The 12,743-nt window shown below is 45.3% G+C and overlaps 5 protein-coding genes across 5 annotated transcripts; 3 read left to right on the top strand and 2 right to left on the bottom strand.

Moving 5' to 3' along the window:
* Positions 1–3,057: 3,057 nt before the first annotated feature.
* Positions 3,058–3,708, top strand: BJ212DRAFT_1296356 (uncharacterized protein; the record flags this gene model as incomplete). The annotated part of the gene is made up of 1 exon (XM_041332425.1): positions 3,058–3,708. The coding sequence occupies one exon, from the start codon at positions 3,058–3,060 to the stop codon at positions 3,706–3,708; it is 651 nt and encodes a 216-aa protein (XP_041197877.1).
* Positions 3,709–8,109: 4,401 nt separating this feature from the next.
* On the bottom strand, positions 8,110–8,457 carry BJ212DRAFT_1476678 (uncharacterized protein; the record flags this gene model as incomplete). Its single annotated transcript, XM_041339407.1, has 2 exons — positions 8,110–8,372; positions 8,412–8,457. The coding sequence occupies 2 exons, from the start codon at positions 8,455–8,457 to the stop codon at positions 8,110–8,112; spliced, it is 309 nt and encodes a 102-aa protein (XP_041197876.1).
* A 1,098-nt stretch (positions 8,458–9,555) lies between these two features.
* BJ212DRAFT_1476677 (uncharacterized protein) lies at positions 9,556–10,961 on the bottom strand (the record flags this gene model as incomplete). The annotated part of the gene is made up of 6 exons (XM_041339406.1): positions 9,556–10,187; positions 10,238–10,405; positions 10,468–10,513; positions 10,556–10,571; positions 10,627–10,763; positions 10,812–10,961. 6 exons carry the CDS (start codon positions 10,959–10,961, stop codon positions 9,556–9,558), a joined length of 1,149 nt encoding a protein of 382 aa, XP_041197875.1.
* A 1,033-nt stretch (positions 10,962–11,994) lies between these two features.
* Positions 11,995–12,165, top strand: BJ212DRAFT_1209258 (uncharacterized protein; the record flags this gene model as incomplete). The annotated part of the gene is made up of 1 exon (XM_041329192.1): positions 11,995–12,165. A coding segment is annotated over one exon (171 nt), but the record flags the coding sequence as incomplete, so codon positions are not given.
* A 114-nt stretch (positions 12,166–12,279) lies between these two features.
* On the top strand, positions 12,280–12,725 carry BJ212DRAFT_1261788 (uncharacterized protein; the record flags this gene model as incomplete). Its single annotated transcript, XM_041330207.1, has 2 exons — positions 12,280–12,582; positions 12,627–12,725. Coding segments are annotated over 2 exons (402 nt in total), but the record flags the coding sequence as incomplete, so codon positions are not given.
* Between the last annotated feature and the right edge of the window lie 18 nt (positions 12,726–12,743).

The raw sequence follows: 12,743 nt of genomic DNA, 5'->3' as shown, positions 1-12,743 counted from the left end.
TGACTTTATTTGCGAGTGTGAGGATAGAGACTGGGTGGAGGGACTCCTCAAATGGTGGAACAGGTATATTTTTCTCCTCTAACAATTTGCCTGGCTAATTGCTTCTGCCTTTAGGACATTATTCAAAAACAAGAATGGACGCAAAGGTGGACCGACCATATCCGATGACAATGGACCCAGAAATTCAACTGGCTTGTCCTCCACTCCAGTAAATGGGCTGGCTAAAATGTGAGCACAGATGGCCACTCGTGCCAGTGCTGCCAAACAACCCACAGCACCTGAACTCACTCCAACTATCCCAACACCACCTCAAAGCTCTGTCACCCTGGAACCAGAACTCCCCCCACTGCCAATCATTCAATCTCCAAGGCTCGTGCAGATGGCCCCCATCCCACCAAAATCACCTGCACTGAGTGAACTCATGCCAGATGATGTTCTATCTGACAACAACGAAGACTTGGAAGATGTCAGTACCATTAAAAAGAGGAAAAAGAAAGCACTGAAAACCAGCTGGGGTAAGACTAAGCACCGCATGACAGAGGAATCTGATGATGAGGACCAGGAACTGGCCAAGCCAACCAAAGGTTGTACCAAACATGTAGTATGCAGGAAATAGATAGTATTGGTATGTTCATTTTGCCTTATTCTTACTATGTTGTCACTTGGTTTTCCTTGATCGGTTTTAGATTTTTCACTTCATTGCTCATTCAGACTTGGCAGCTGCTTCTTGAATCACTGCATTTTCACACTGGACTTTGCCTTGTTGCACTCATATTCTCACACTGGGACTTTCAGCATTGTGCTCTTGTTACCTCTGACATTGCTTTCCATGTTATCTCTGGATTCTCTCATTCGGTGATACCCTGCTAGTGCAGCAGGTTCCTTACATTGTAGCACCTTACAATATATTGTACTCTCATGATGATAATCAATATCTGACCTTAACTGAATATCTCTGTGTGATTTACAATGTCTGAATAATCTAATTGAGATAATAATATACAGTGGCTCAAAAAACTGTCCACATGTTTTTGCATTTTTTACTATTTACAATATTGTGTGAGAATACATAAAGACCTCAGTGACATGCTGATACCATATTGTAGTGCTGCTTCAGGGCTTTGGATTGAGCACCACATCATGAGAATCAGAGGAGATATGGTGGAGATACAAGGCTTACAAAATCATGACTCATGCAGACAGTTTTTTGAGCACATATTAAAACTATATAAATCATCATTTATGACACCATAACAATCATGCCACCATTAAATAAATTATAAAGTGGTGTCATTATGTCATTTTAAAACCATATCTAACTATACAAACCAAAAATTTCCATATGTCATGGTTATATTCACCATGAAAGCCACCCCCCCTGCTCAAAGGAATAATATCCTCTCTCTTTCCTATTCTGGCCTCTCTGCTTGTCAAATTTCCTCTAGAACTGGAGTATCCAAGTCCACTATGGCCAAGTTCATCAAAGAAAGTCACACAGACAAGGAAAACTTCTGTGAAGGGCATCCATCCAAGCTCACCTCTACTGATAGGAGGGCTATTATTCAACATATCACTACAGGAAAGGCTGATAATGTTGTCTAGGTCACCTATTACATCAATTCCACCATCACATTCCCTGTCTCTTCACACACTGTGAGAAACATTCTCAAGACAGCTCATCTCAGGTCAGTAACAAGGAAGAAAAGGCTCTCCTCTCTATCACACATATGCAGAGAGGACTAGCACCCTTCTTTTTTCACATATATACCTTGCCATCTGACCCAATCCTATTTATTGTGGTCTTATATGATCATATAACATGCTTCCAGTCCATGTAATCCAATTCTGATGGGCTAAGGCAAAGGTTAGTCATCTCTGCATATGTGTGATAGAGAGGAGAGCCTTTTCTTCCTTGTTACTGACCTGAGATGAGCTGTCTTGAGAATGTTTCTCACAGTGTGTGAAGAGACAGGGAATGTGATGGTGGAATTGATGTAATAGGTGACCTAGACAACATTATCAGCCTTTCCTGTAGTGATATGTTGAATAATAGCCCTCCTATCAGTAGAGGTGAGCTTGGATGGATGCCCTTCACAGAAGTTTTCCTTGTCTGTGTGACTTTCTTTGATGAACTTGGCCATAGTGGACTTGGATACTCCAGTTCTAGAGGAAATTTGACAAGCAGAGAGGCCAGAATAGGAAAGAGAGAGGATATTATTCCTTTGAGCAGGGGGGGTGGCTTTCATGGTGAATATAACCATGACATATGGAAATTTTTGGTTTGTATAGTTAGATATGGTTTTAAAATGACATAATGACACCACTTTATAATTTATTTAATGGTGGCATGATTGTTATGGTGTCATAAATGATGATTTATATAGTTTTAATATGTGCTCAAAAAACTGTCTGCATGAGTCATGATTTTGTAAGCCTTGTATCTCCACCATATCTCCTCTGATTCTCATGATGTGGTGCTCAATCCAAAGCCCTGAAGCAGCACTACAATATGGTATCAGCATGTCACTGAGGTCTTTATGTATTCTCACACAATATTGTAAATAGTAAAAAATGCAAAAACATGTGGACAGTTTTTTGAGCCACTGTACATCTATCACTATGCAATTATGTAGCCATGTCAACCTCCTCAGGAGACACTTTAATCTTCACCTCAACATCCACCTCAATATCCATGTCATTGGAAGAATCGTATTCTGAGACAAGGTTGCTCAGATCACCAGGGTCCACAATTTCACTGGATGTGTCTGGAACCTCTGGATGAACAACTTGTTGGACTCAAACAGGAGACCCTCAATGGTTGCCACTCTATTATGAAATGAGGCATGAGTGTAGGATTAGAGTATGGTCTTCAGGTGAGCAGAAAATGCCGTAAGCATCTCTTCTTTCTGCTCCCCCACTTTGCTCAAAAGACCTAAGTCTCATCGAGTGTTTTTCTTTATCTTCTCACTACCAATAAAATACCCTGCTTTTACACCAACCAGAACACTTTCCTTTACCCCTACTGAACAATATTTCACATTATCCCATAATTTCACTATGGCATGCATCGCCTCAGATCCAATGCTTGACATACAACCCGATTTTGCATCACCCACCTTCGAAGGACTCAGGAACCAGATTATTGGAGGAACACAAACAACTCACAATGAAGTTGTAGTAGACCTAATTGTGGCCTGGCAACAGGACCGCAACCTTAGAGTTGTGGCATGGACAAGGCAAGTCAAGGAAGATGCTCACCTCGCAGCTGAAGCAGCAAGAGTGGATAGAGAACAAGAAGCCCAAGAATGCCTTTGGCTGGAGCATGAAGCTGAAGATGAACTTCATGAAGCTGAGAAAAAGAAACCGAAAATCAATGATTTCCAGGTGGGCACGGCTGTCAGCGACATTCTCACCCCTCGCCCATCACAATATGCCATCCACAAGCTGAAATCCTTTGAATATGTCAAGCTCTGGTACTTCAGCCCAGATGGCTGCAAGGCCACAGCAGATGAGGCCAAAACCAGTGCGGACAACGCTTTTGGCTTCACTAAAGTCGATGATTTCGTCGCCCTTAAGCCAGTTGCATCCTTCAAAGCCTCCCACAGGGCCATCCAGGACCATTGTCTTGAGTGGTGCCAGTTTGACCTTGCCAAGAACAGCTTCCTGCTTTATATCAACAAGCTTAATTGGCCCACGAAGCACCAATGAGCTATCACCATGTTCTTCATGAACATTGTAGTGTACCTGTGCTGTTCCAAACCTTTCAGTGAACAAGCCTTGCTCTTGTATGCTGCCCGCATACACTGCAACTGGCATGACACTCTCATTCTCAACAACACTTTTGACATCAGCGTATTCAACTCCATGCTACTGAAAAACTTGAATGAGGAAGTATGGAACAAGGCTCATCTCAAGTCTCTCACTGAGGTCAGTTTCATCCACATGCACTCTATCAGAACCATTTAACTAATTATATCCCTCATTCCCCTCATGCTTTCATCATCAATGCTTCCCCTGCTTCCATTTCATATGCTTCCGCTACCTCTGCTTCCACTACCCACTTCCACTACCCCTTTCCATCTGCTTCCACTACCCTGCTTCCACTCCCCATGCTCTTGCTTCCACTATCTCTGCTCATGCTCCTGCTACCTCTGCTCCTGTTTCTGCTATGTCTAACCATCACCACCTACACTGACCCCACCTCTCCCACTCTCCCTCTCCATCCATTATGCCCATTTCTGCTTACCCTCTCAAAATCCAGCTCCAGCAAGCCTCTTAACCCCAGTGCCAGGCAACTCGCAACCAGGGCTCATCCTATCACAACCAGAACCAGGGTGGAAATTGACACACCCATTCGTGCTCCCATTCCCCAGCACACAACCCATCTGGTCATCCCCCCCCTTGCCCCAAATCCCCCAACCCCCAACACCCCCTGCCAAGACCAAAAGTGACCCACTCAAGACAAACAGTCTTTTCAGAACAGCGCAGTCCCAAGTGGCCTCTTCGCCTGTGCTCTCTGTCTCAGCCATTTCGCCCACAATGTCCACAAATGCAAGAGCGAACTCTTGTGGGACAGCAAAACACCCACCTTCTGTTGCCAAAATGCAGAAGGCCAACTCGTCAATGCCCAAGGTCTACAAATGTGTTATGACTGGCAATGCCCCAATGGTTGCCCAAGCACCAGCAGGGACCACAACCATCAATGTTCAGGGTGCAGGAGCTCGGATCACAGTGCTCAAAGCTGTCCTTGAGGACAGGAGACGTGAGGCGCTTACCCCCTACAAACCTGCTGCTTGGCTACATGCCCTTACCAAGTCCCATCTCATACTTAGATACCCACACATACCTCATTTGTTACAATTTGGCTTCCTTGGTAGCATTCCTGTCATCACAGATACTTATACACCACATAACAACCCTTCCATCACTGAGAACACTGACTGCTTTTGCATCCATTCTTTCGCGAGAATTCGAAGCAGGCTGCTATCTTGGTCCGCTATCTACAGCTGAAGTGGAAGCCCTTCTCAGCCCCTTCCAAACTGCTCCTCTCTCACTTATACCAAAGCCAGGTAGACCCAGAAAATTTCACCTCATCCAAAATCTGTCACATAGCTCAAAATCCATCTCAAAACCGATACAATCTATTAATTCATGCATCAACTCTAATCTTTATCCATGTACATATGGCACCTTTGCAACAATTTGTTTGCTCATCTGGTGTCTTCCTCCGGGCTCAGAAGGTGCCATGCGTGATGTGGCAGAGGCTTATAGGACCATCCCACTACACCCTTCCCAATACCCAGGTACAGTGGTTCACACAGGTGAAAATGAGTTCGCTATTGACACAAGCTTTTGTTTCGGATGCTCATCAGCAGCAGGAATGTATGGCGGCCTCGCTGATGCCAGCACAGACCTACTTCGTAGCGAGGGCATCGGTCCACTCCCGAAATGGCTGGACGACCACCTCTTCTTCCACATCCTCCTTAAGTACCTGGAAAAGTACAATGAGCAAAGAGCAGCCTGGGCTAGGGGAATTCAGGCCAACAGGGGCCTTTGAATCGACAGAGGGAGAAAATGGTATCATGGCATCGCCCTCCCCAACAACTCATTCAAAGAGTTCAATGAAGACTGCCTCTTCCCCATTCACGACTTCTCCAAATGCTCTCCCTGTTCTGCCCATGATGCTGAGTTTTCATCCTGCATGGACGACATCAATCTTTGTTCCAACAAGATGGGTACACCCTGGGAACCCTCAAAGGATGTCCAATTCAGCCCATCACCTCCTTTCACAGGATTCATGTGGGACCTTGAAACGTGCACCCTCAAGATCACATCGAGGAAGAAGGAGAAATACCTGGCAGCAATCAAAAGCTGGGAGTCCAAACCCCGTCACACCCTCATCAAAACTCAAAAGCTCTTTGGTAAGCTCTTACACACTTCATGAGTTGTTCCCGCTGGCAGAGCTTATCTCACCAAGCTGGAAGCCATGCTCTCCATCTTCAATAACCAACCTCATGTGCCACATTCCCCACCCCATAATTGCACCGTGGATCTTAGGTGGTGGTCCGCAACCCTGCTTCAACCCTCAGTCAGCAGACTCATCCCAGGCCCATGCGAAGTCTTTGACCCCAACACCTTCTCAGATGCTAGCTCAGGCATGGGAATCACAATTTGGATTAACGGTTGGTGGCAAGCCTGGTACCTCATTCCTGGCTGGAAAGCTGACAGCTGCAACATTGGATGGGCTGAAGCCATCAGCTTTGAATTCCTCGTCCTCACCATCACTCAAACCCCCAAGTCCGAACCACTACCTTACATCAAGGTTTACAGAGACAACTGAGGAGTTGTTGAGGGTTGGTGGAAAGGCCGAAGTCACAATCACCCAACCAACAATGTCTTTAAACGCATCCACAGCATCACAGAAGATGCAGCATGCACCATCCTCACTCGCTATGTCCCTAGCACCCTCAACCCAGCCGACAATCCATCCCATGGAAAGTTCCCTCCTTGCTCCTTACTTCTGCCCCCCCTTCCTATCCATCCCTCTCTCCAGAACTTCATCATCGACTTTGATGCTCCTCTACACACAAATGAAACCTGCCGCCCCTACTCCCATATCACGTTTCACACAGCTCCCAAAGCCCATCTCCAACCAGTCTATGCAGAGCGCGCTCTTGCAAACTCCCAGCTCAAGAGACAAGGGGAAGAACTGTACAAAACAATGCAAGTTTACCTATCTAAGTGACTTAACCCCAAAGCTATCTACCCTGCGGCCACATTGTGCAGCAAAAGACTGACTACACTTTTGGCTACCATTCACCTCGAGACCCATCCCAAACACCCTCGAGTCCAGTGACATGACCAGGATCCAAGACATTATGTTATTTGCTTGGGCAGAGAGTACCCGAGAACTGTATGGTTCAGGATTGCTAGTTTTTCATGTATTCTGCGACTCACGAGGAATTCCTGAATGAGCTCGTGCCCCCGCAGATTCCACCCTAATATCTACCTTCATAGCCTTCACAGTGGGATCATACTCTGGGAAAACAATTGCTAACTATGTTTTCAGAGTGCATGCATGGCACATCTTACACGGTTTGCAATGGGTCCTCAATGATGAAGAGGTGGATGCATTACTTGAAGCAGCTGATAACATGACCCTGCCATCATTGAAGCACAAGAAGAGACGCCCCTACACTATCGAATTCATGTGCTCCCTCCACACCCATTTTGATCTCAGTATTCCCCTTGACACAGCAGTCTACAGTTGCCTAACAACCACCTTTTATTGTGCAGCCAGAGTTGGAGAGTTCACTGTTCCCACCCTACTATCCTTCAACCCTAACCTCCATGTCAAACCTTCAGACATTCATATCGAACTTGATCAAAACAATCTTAAGATGCGAGTTTTTCACTTACCACACACAAAGACATCTTCAACAGATGGAGAAGATGTTTCATTCATGAAACAAAATGGTCTAACCAACCCAGAGAAAGCTTTCCTCCATCGTCTCAAAGTCAATGAACCCCCACAGGGCACCGCTCTTTTCGCTTACCGTCATAAGAATGGTCATCACCCCCTCACAAAGAGCAAGTTCATTTCCCATTTGGTTTTAGCAGCCAGAGCAGCTGGCCTAGACCCTCTTCAAGGTCATGGAATCCGCATCAGAGCAACCCTTGAATGCCTACTTTGTAACATCCCATTCAAAGTAGTCAAGACCAAAGGCCACTGGGCCAGCGACGCTTTCCAGTCATACCTCCGGAAACACACTCAAATTTTGTCCCTGTTCATGCAAGCCACCCCTGCCCTCCATGATGAATTCATTCATGTCTCAATGCCCAGGTCCTGCTAGTCCGCACATATTCCACTCGTGAGTAGTCCCTTCCCTCCTACCTTGCTGGGTTCTTCTGTGGCTTCGCTGCTTTGTGTCGTTAGGACTCCTACACCATCGGGGATTCGCAGCTCACCTTTTCTCTTTGGCAGATCTCCAATCGGGGGCCAGAAGTGCTGCATGCCTTCACCCATTCTCTTAGTAGTTCCCAGACTCCACAGCATACATTCATTGTACCCATGTTCAAATAGACAATCCTTTGGCTATCTCTTCCCCACTAACAAGCAATGTAGTGACACCCAAAGACAGAGGCATCCTCAAATTTCGGGGGTGTGGGCACCATCCCTGCCACCAAGAGATCAATAAAAGGAGGGAGTGCAGATTCAGGGGGTGACATGGATGCGGGGACAGATTGATCAAGCAACAAGGATGGTGCATTGGCAGGAGGGTCAGGAATTTGGAATGAGGGGTACTGGTCAACAATTTTGTGCCTAAGGCCTTCACGGAGGCATTGCAGGGTATCAATCTTACCATCCTGCTCTGCCACACAAGCCTTGAGAATAGCAATTCAAGCTGTACCATCCTGAATTGTAATTGCCATGGCATGGAGATCTGGCATGGGCATGTCTAGTGCTGCAGCAGGGACTGCCAAACTCAAGGACAGAAGTGCTACAAGGGAAAATTAAGGTCAGACAGTGATGAAAAAAAATTTGGGTGACTTATGAGCTGGTGCAGGTGCAGGTGCAGGTGCCTTGATGGCAGTGATGATCTTGCTGTGACCACACATCTGGGTCTTGGGGATTGTCACAGCAGTGACACCTGGAGTTCCAGACTTGCCACAAGACTGACTGCAAGTTTGGGCCTTGGATTGGGAGGTGGGGGGAGCTTTGGAAGGAGCCTTGGAGGGTGTCCTGGACCTTGTGTTCTAGGTGGTGGAGGAAGCATGAACACATTTCAGTGGGGTACCCAGAGTCATGGAGATGCACTTGATCTTCTTGGTCATGCAGTGGATGCATGACATACACAGATTCCTGGTCCTCTTGTCCAACCAAGTTGCACAGGGCCAGTTTAGCTTGGTGCAAGCTGAACACACAGGGTGTGAGTATCTGACACAGTAGATCATTTATCTTTGCACTAATTTTTCTACAAATGCAATCTGTTCAAGATTGACTCAGTGATTACAAACACTGTACTGGAGATCTTCCTGATCCTTCCATTCCACTGCTACTCAAGGCTGAGCAACCCTTCTGGATGGCTTGGGCAGAAACTTCCAACAAACTCAGAAGAGCTGATGCAGACCTCCAGAGGTTGCAAAGAGTTCAACAGATGAGCATCAAAATGCTCAAGGTAGTAGATTCCCTGATCAATCAGTTTGAAGATCAAATTCAAATGTCAATTACTGAATTTCTGATAGTAGTCAAATCACATGTAAACTTCCAAATTTTCATTAACATACCCACATCATGTAAACAACTGAATTTGTGATGCATTCCTCTTCCATTTCCAATTGAGTTCCTAAGGCTCAGGGATTCCTGAGTGTCAGACACAGAAGTTTAATTCTCACTTTGGCTTGCTGAGTCCTGAGTGTTGAACATGGAAGTTCAATTCTTGCTTTACTGAGCATCACCAAGTCCCAAGTATTGATTGTTGAATGGTCTTTTGAGGGGTACTGTCTGATGGCTTTGCATTGACTTACTCTGGGTTGTCCTTGCCAATGGATCAATCACCACTTTTTTCCCCACATGTTCTTCAGCACTGGAGATGTGTGCCCTCCTTCCATTACAACATCCTCCTCAACATTGCTGGTGACTCTGTTAGTCAACCCAGCCAGGAGGTCACCCATTTGTGATGTCAGCAGTGCACCAGTTTTTGCTGGCTTGACTGGGCAAGGCTTTGGAGTTGCACATAGGACCACTGTCCCTTCATGTGCTGTCAAAGGATCTGGCTCTCTTCTGGGTCTCTTTTGTGGGGATCTACCATCAGCCACATCATCATCAGCATCATCCTCCATGTGATGAGAGTCACTCTTGGTGTTGGTTGATGAATTCTGAGGCCTTTGGATCATCTGCTTCCTTACTTTACAAGTCTGATGAGAAGGTGAATTCCCAGATACAACTGATGCTACCATGTCTCCATCTTTGTTCTTCCATGCTTTGAACAGGAATGTTGGACCATCACCTTTCTCCTGCTGAGCATGCCAGAAATTGAGTAAGGTTGTAGTGTCCCAATTTTGCAACTTTGAAGGCTCCTTCAAGTCCACATCTGCTGGAACATACTTTCTTGCCACAAAGTCATCCTGACTTTGTATGATGGCACTCCATGGCACAGCTGCCTTGTCAATCCCAGAACAGATCCCTGTGTCCATGCATTCAACAAATTCTTGGGTGTTGTGGCGATAGACTCACAATAGTGCAATGTAAGAAATGCCCTTGCTATTGCCTTCTTCTCCTCAAGTTTTGTTTTGGTGATGTCTGGAAGCAATGGCATCCCATCCCTGTCAGTTTTGAGTTTAAAAGCAGGCTTTCTGATTCTTTTTTTGACCTCCCTCCATCTGTTGTCATCCATCCCATGCCCTGGCACCTATCATCAAGATGATCAACAAATTCCTTCTAGTAGCCAGAGTTCAAACACTTACCAAACTGTTCCTGCACATACTCCTGCCAAACTAGCTCAATGTCCTCCTAGTCCTTCATCTTCATGAAGCTGTCCCCATCTCCTAATACCTCATTATCATCATGTCTGCATGAAATGTATTGAGATGGAAGATCTGCGATGACCAGCAAAATTCACTTACATCCCAAACAGCACCTCTCCCTGTTCATTCTTCCAAGCTGACATCACAAACACTCTCATCCTGCACTGCCTCCACATCTTCTTCAAAAAGTACTCCATATACACAGGTCCCTTCTTATGAGTGACTTGTGCTTGTATCTTGGGAGGAGGAAAGTTATTGGACTATTCTTTGGCTGTTTCCTTTACCTTCTCCAACTTGTTATTGGACAATTCAGCCATCACTATCTTTACAGCTGCCTGATAATGCTTGAACATACCGGGACCTCCTGGCTTTGCCCCAGACTTGTCCTTGATCCTCTTTAGCACCTCTTCCCAGTTCCACTGGTAGATCACCATCCTAGGCATCCATAATTTATCATGTCCTTTCTTTCCTTCTTTTTCCCATTATTGAACAACCAAGTCTTGTACATTTGAGTATTGATGGAAGAATAAGATATTACAATTTTAGTTTTTCAACACAGCAAGGATGAATCACCTGCTTCCTCTTCTTCCATTATGCTTGGTCGACCTCAGGAGCAAATAACCTGGCAGCCCTAGCTATGGCAGTGAAAACTGCCCACTTCTCTTTCCTTTTTGCCAAAGTCCACTCAGGGAGGTAGTTCTTCAACTCCAAAATTTCATTTTCTGTGAGCTTCTGTGTCTGTGGTTGACATGCCCTATGTCTCCCAGAAGTCAACTGAGTGGAATGACCTGATCTTGCCATGGTGAATGAGATTGCAGAATGGCCTGGATAAGCAAGGTGGAAGTAATAATGGTGACAAATTGAACTTTGAGCAAAGCCTATCAGTAGGTTAATCAACCCACATTGGCTGCAATACCATTAATGGAAATGAATTTGTAATGATGCATCAAGACTGCATAACATCATATTGGAACAGCAATTCATTCAACCTTCCTGAGCTAATGCTTTGCTTGCAACATTAGAAAATAAGATGAAGATAGGTAGATGCACCCCACTGCAAAAATCCCACAGGGTAGAAGCAAGGGGCAGCAAAGGTAGGAAGACATGGGTCAAGGTCCCACTTGTAAGCACAAAAGACATGCCTACAGGTCCATGCCTAACTCTCCCCCAGAATCACCAACACTTTAGCCTGTTGAGGCACCACCTCCTTGGGAAGACTTTCCTGACAATACTTACAAGCATGACCAAGGCTCATTTGAGCCTTTGCAACTCCCAAAAACCATGGCAAGTTCATGTAAAATGTTGGATTGTCATTCAAACAATAGCTAAGTATAAAAAATGCAGAGTCAGAATGACTACTTCAAGTAATGGCTGCCAAGGCAGGAATCATATCTACATCACCTCCTGGATCAAGAAGCTCCACCAGAAGATAGGAGATGCATTGTCTGTGACCAGGATGAAGTCTGCAAATGTCAAGATTGTCTTGGGGAGCCACTCTATTGCACTGGCTGTTGCAAAAGTCAACATTGTTGCAATCCTTTCCACTGGATCAGTCAATGGAATGGTCAATTTTTTGAGCACAGTTGTCTCACTCATTTTGGACTCATCGCACACCTTGGTCATGATGACAAACAATGTCTGGTCCTCACAGATAGGTGGGATTTGTTCAAAGAAGATGAACCTGAAGACCAGCTTGAGCCTGAAGATTTACCATCTGTGTCAGGACCTGAGTTCCAGCCAAAGGAAAACACAATAGTCATCATTGACAAGTCAGGAGTTCATCGCCTCAAGGTTCAATGTTGTGATTGTCCAAATGCCATGAGTCCAGACATTCAAATGTTTCGACATGGATTGTTCCCTACATCATTTAACAAGCCCAAGACTTTGTTCACCTTCAGGGTGCTTGATGATTTTCTATTGGACAACCTTGAATGCAGCACCTTAGTGATGAACTATTATAGCAAGCTTCAGCAAATGACCTTGAGCATGTTTCCACACCTTGGTCCAGTAATGCTATATCTCCATCATTTCAAGGATATTATATTGACAAAGCATGTGGCAAGGACCAATACAGAGAGCTCATAAGAGTCACTTGACAGTGGAGGCAGTTGAAGGCCATGAAATGGCATGGATTTGGCCATCATTCTGACAACCTGAATGCAGGAGATCTCACATTGTTTTGCCCCACATGTCCTTAGCCTGGGATTAACATACAC

Source organism: Suillus subaureus (genome assembly GCF_016647635.1).
Source record: "Suillus subaureus strain MN1 chromosome Unknown BJ212scaffold_4, whole genome shotgun sequence".
Lineage (NCBI taxonomy): Eukaryota > Fungi > Basidiomycota > Agaricomycetes > Boletales > Suillaceae > Suillus > Suillus subaureus.
This window is presented reverse-complemented; position numbering and strand designations above follow the sequence as displayed.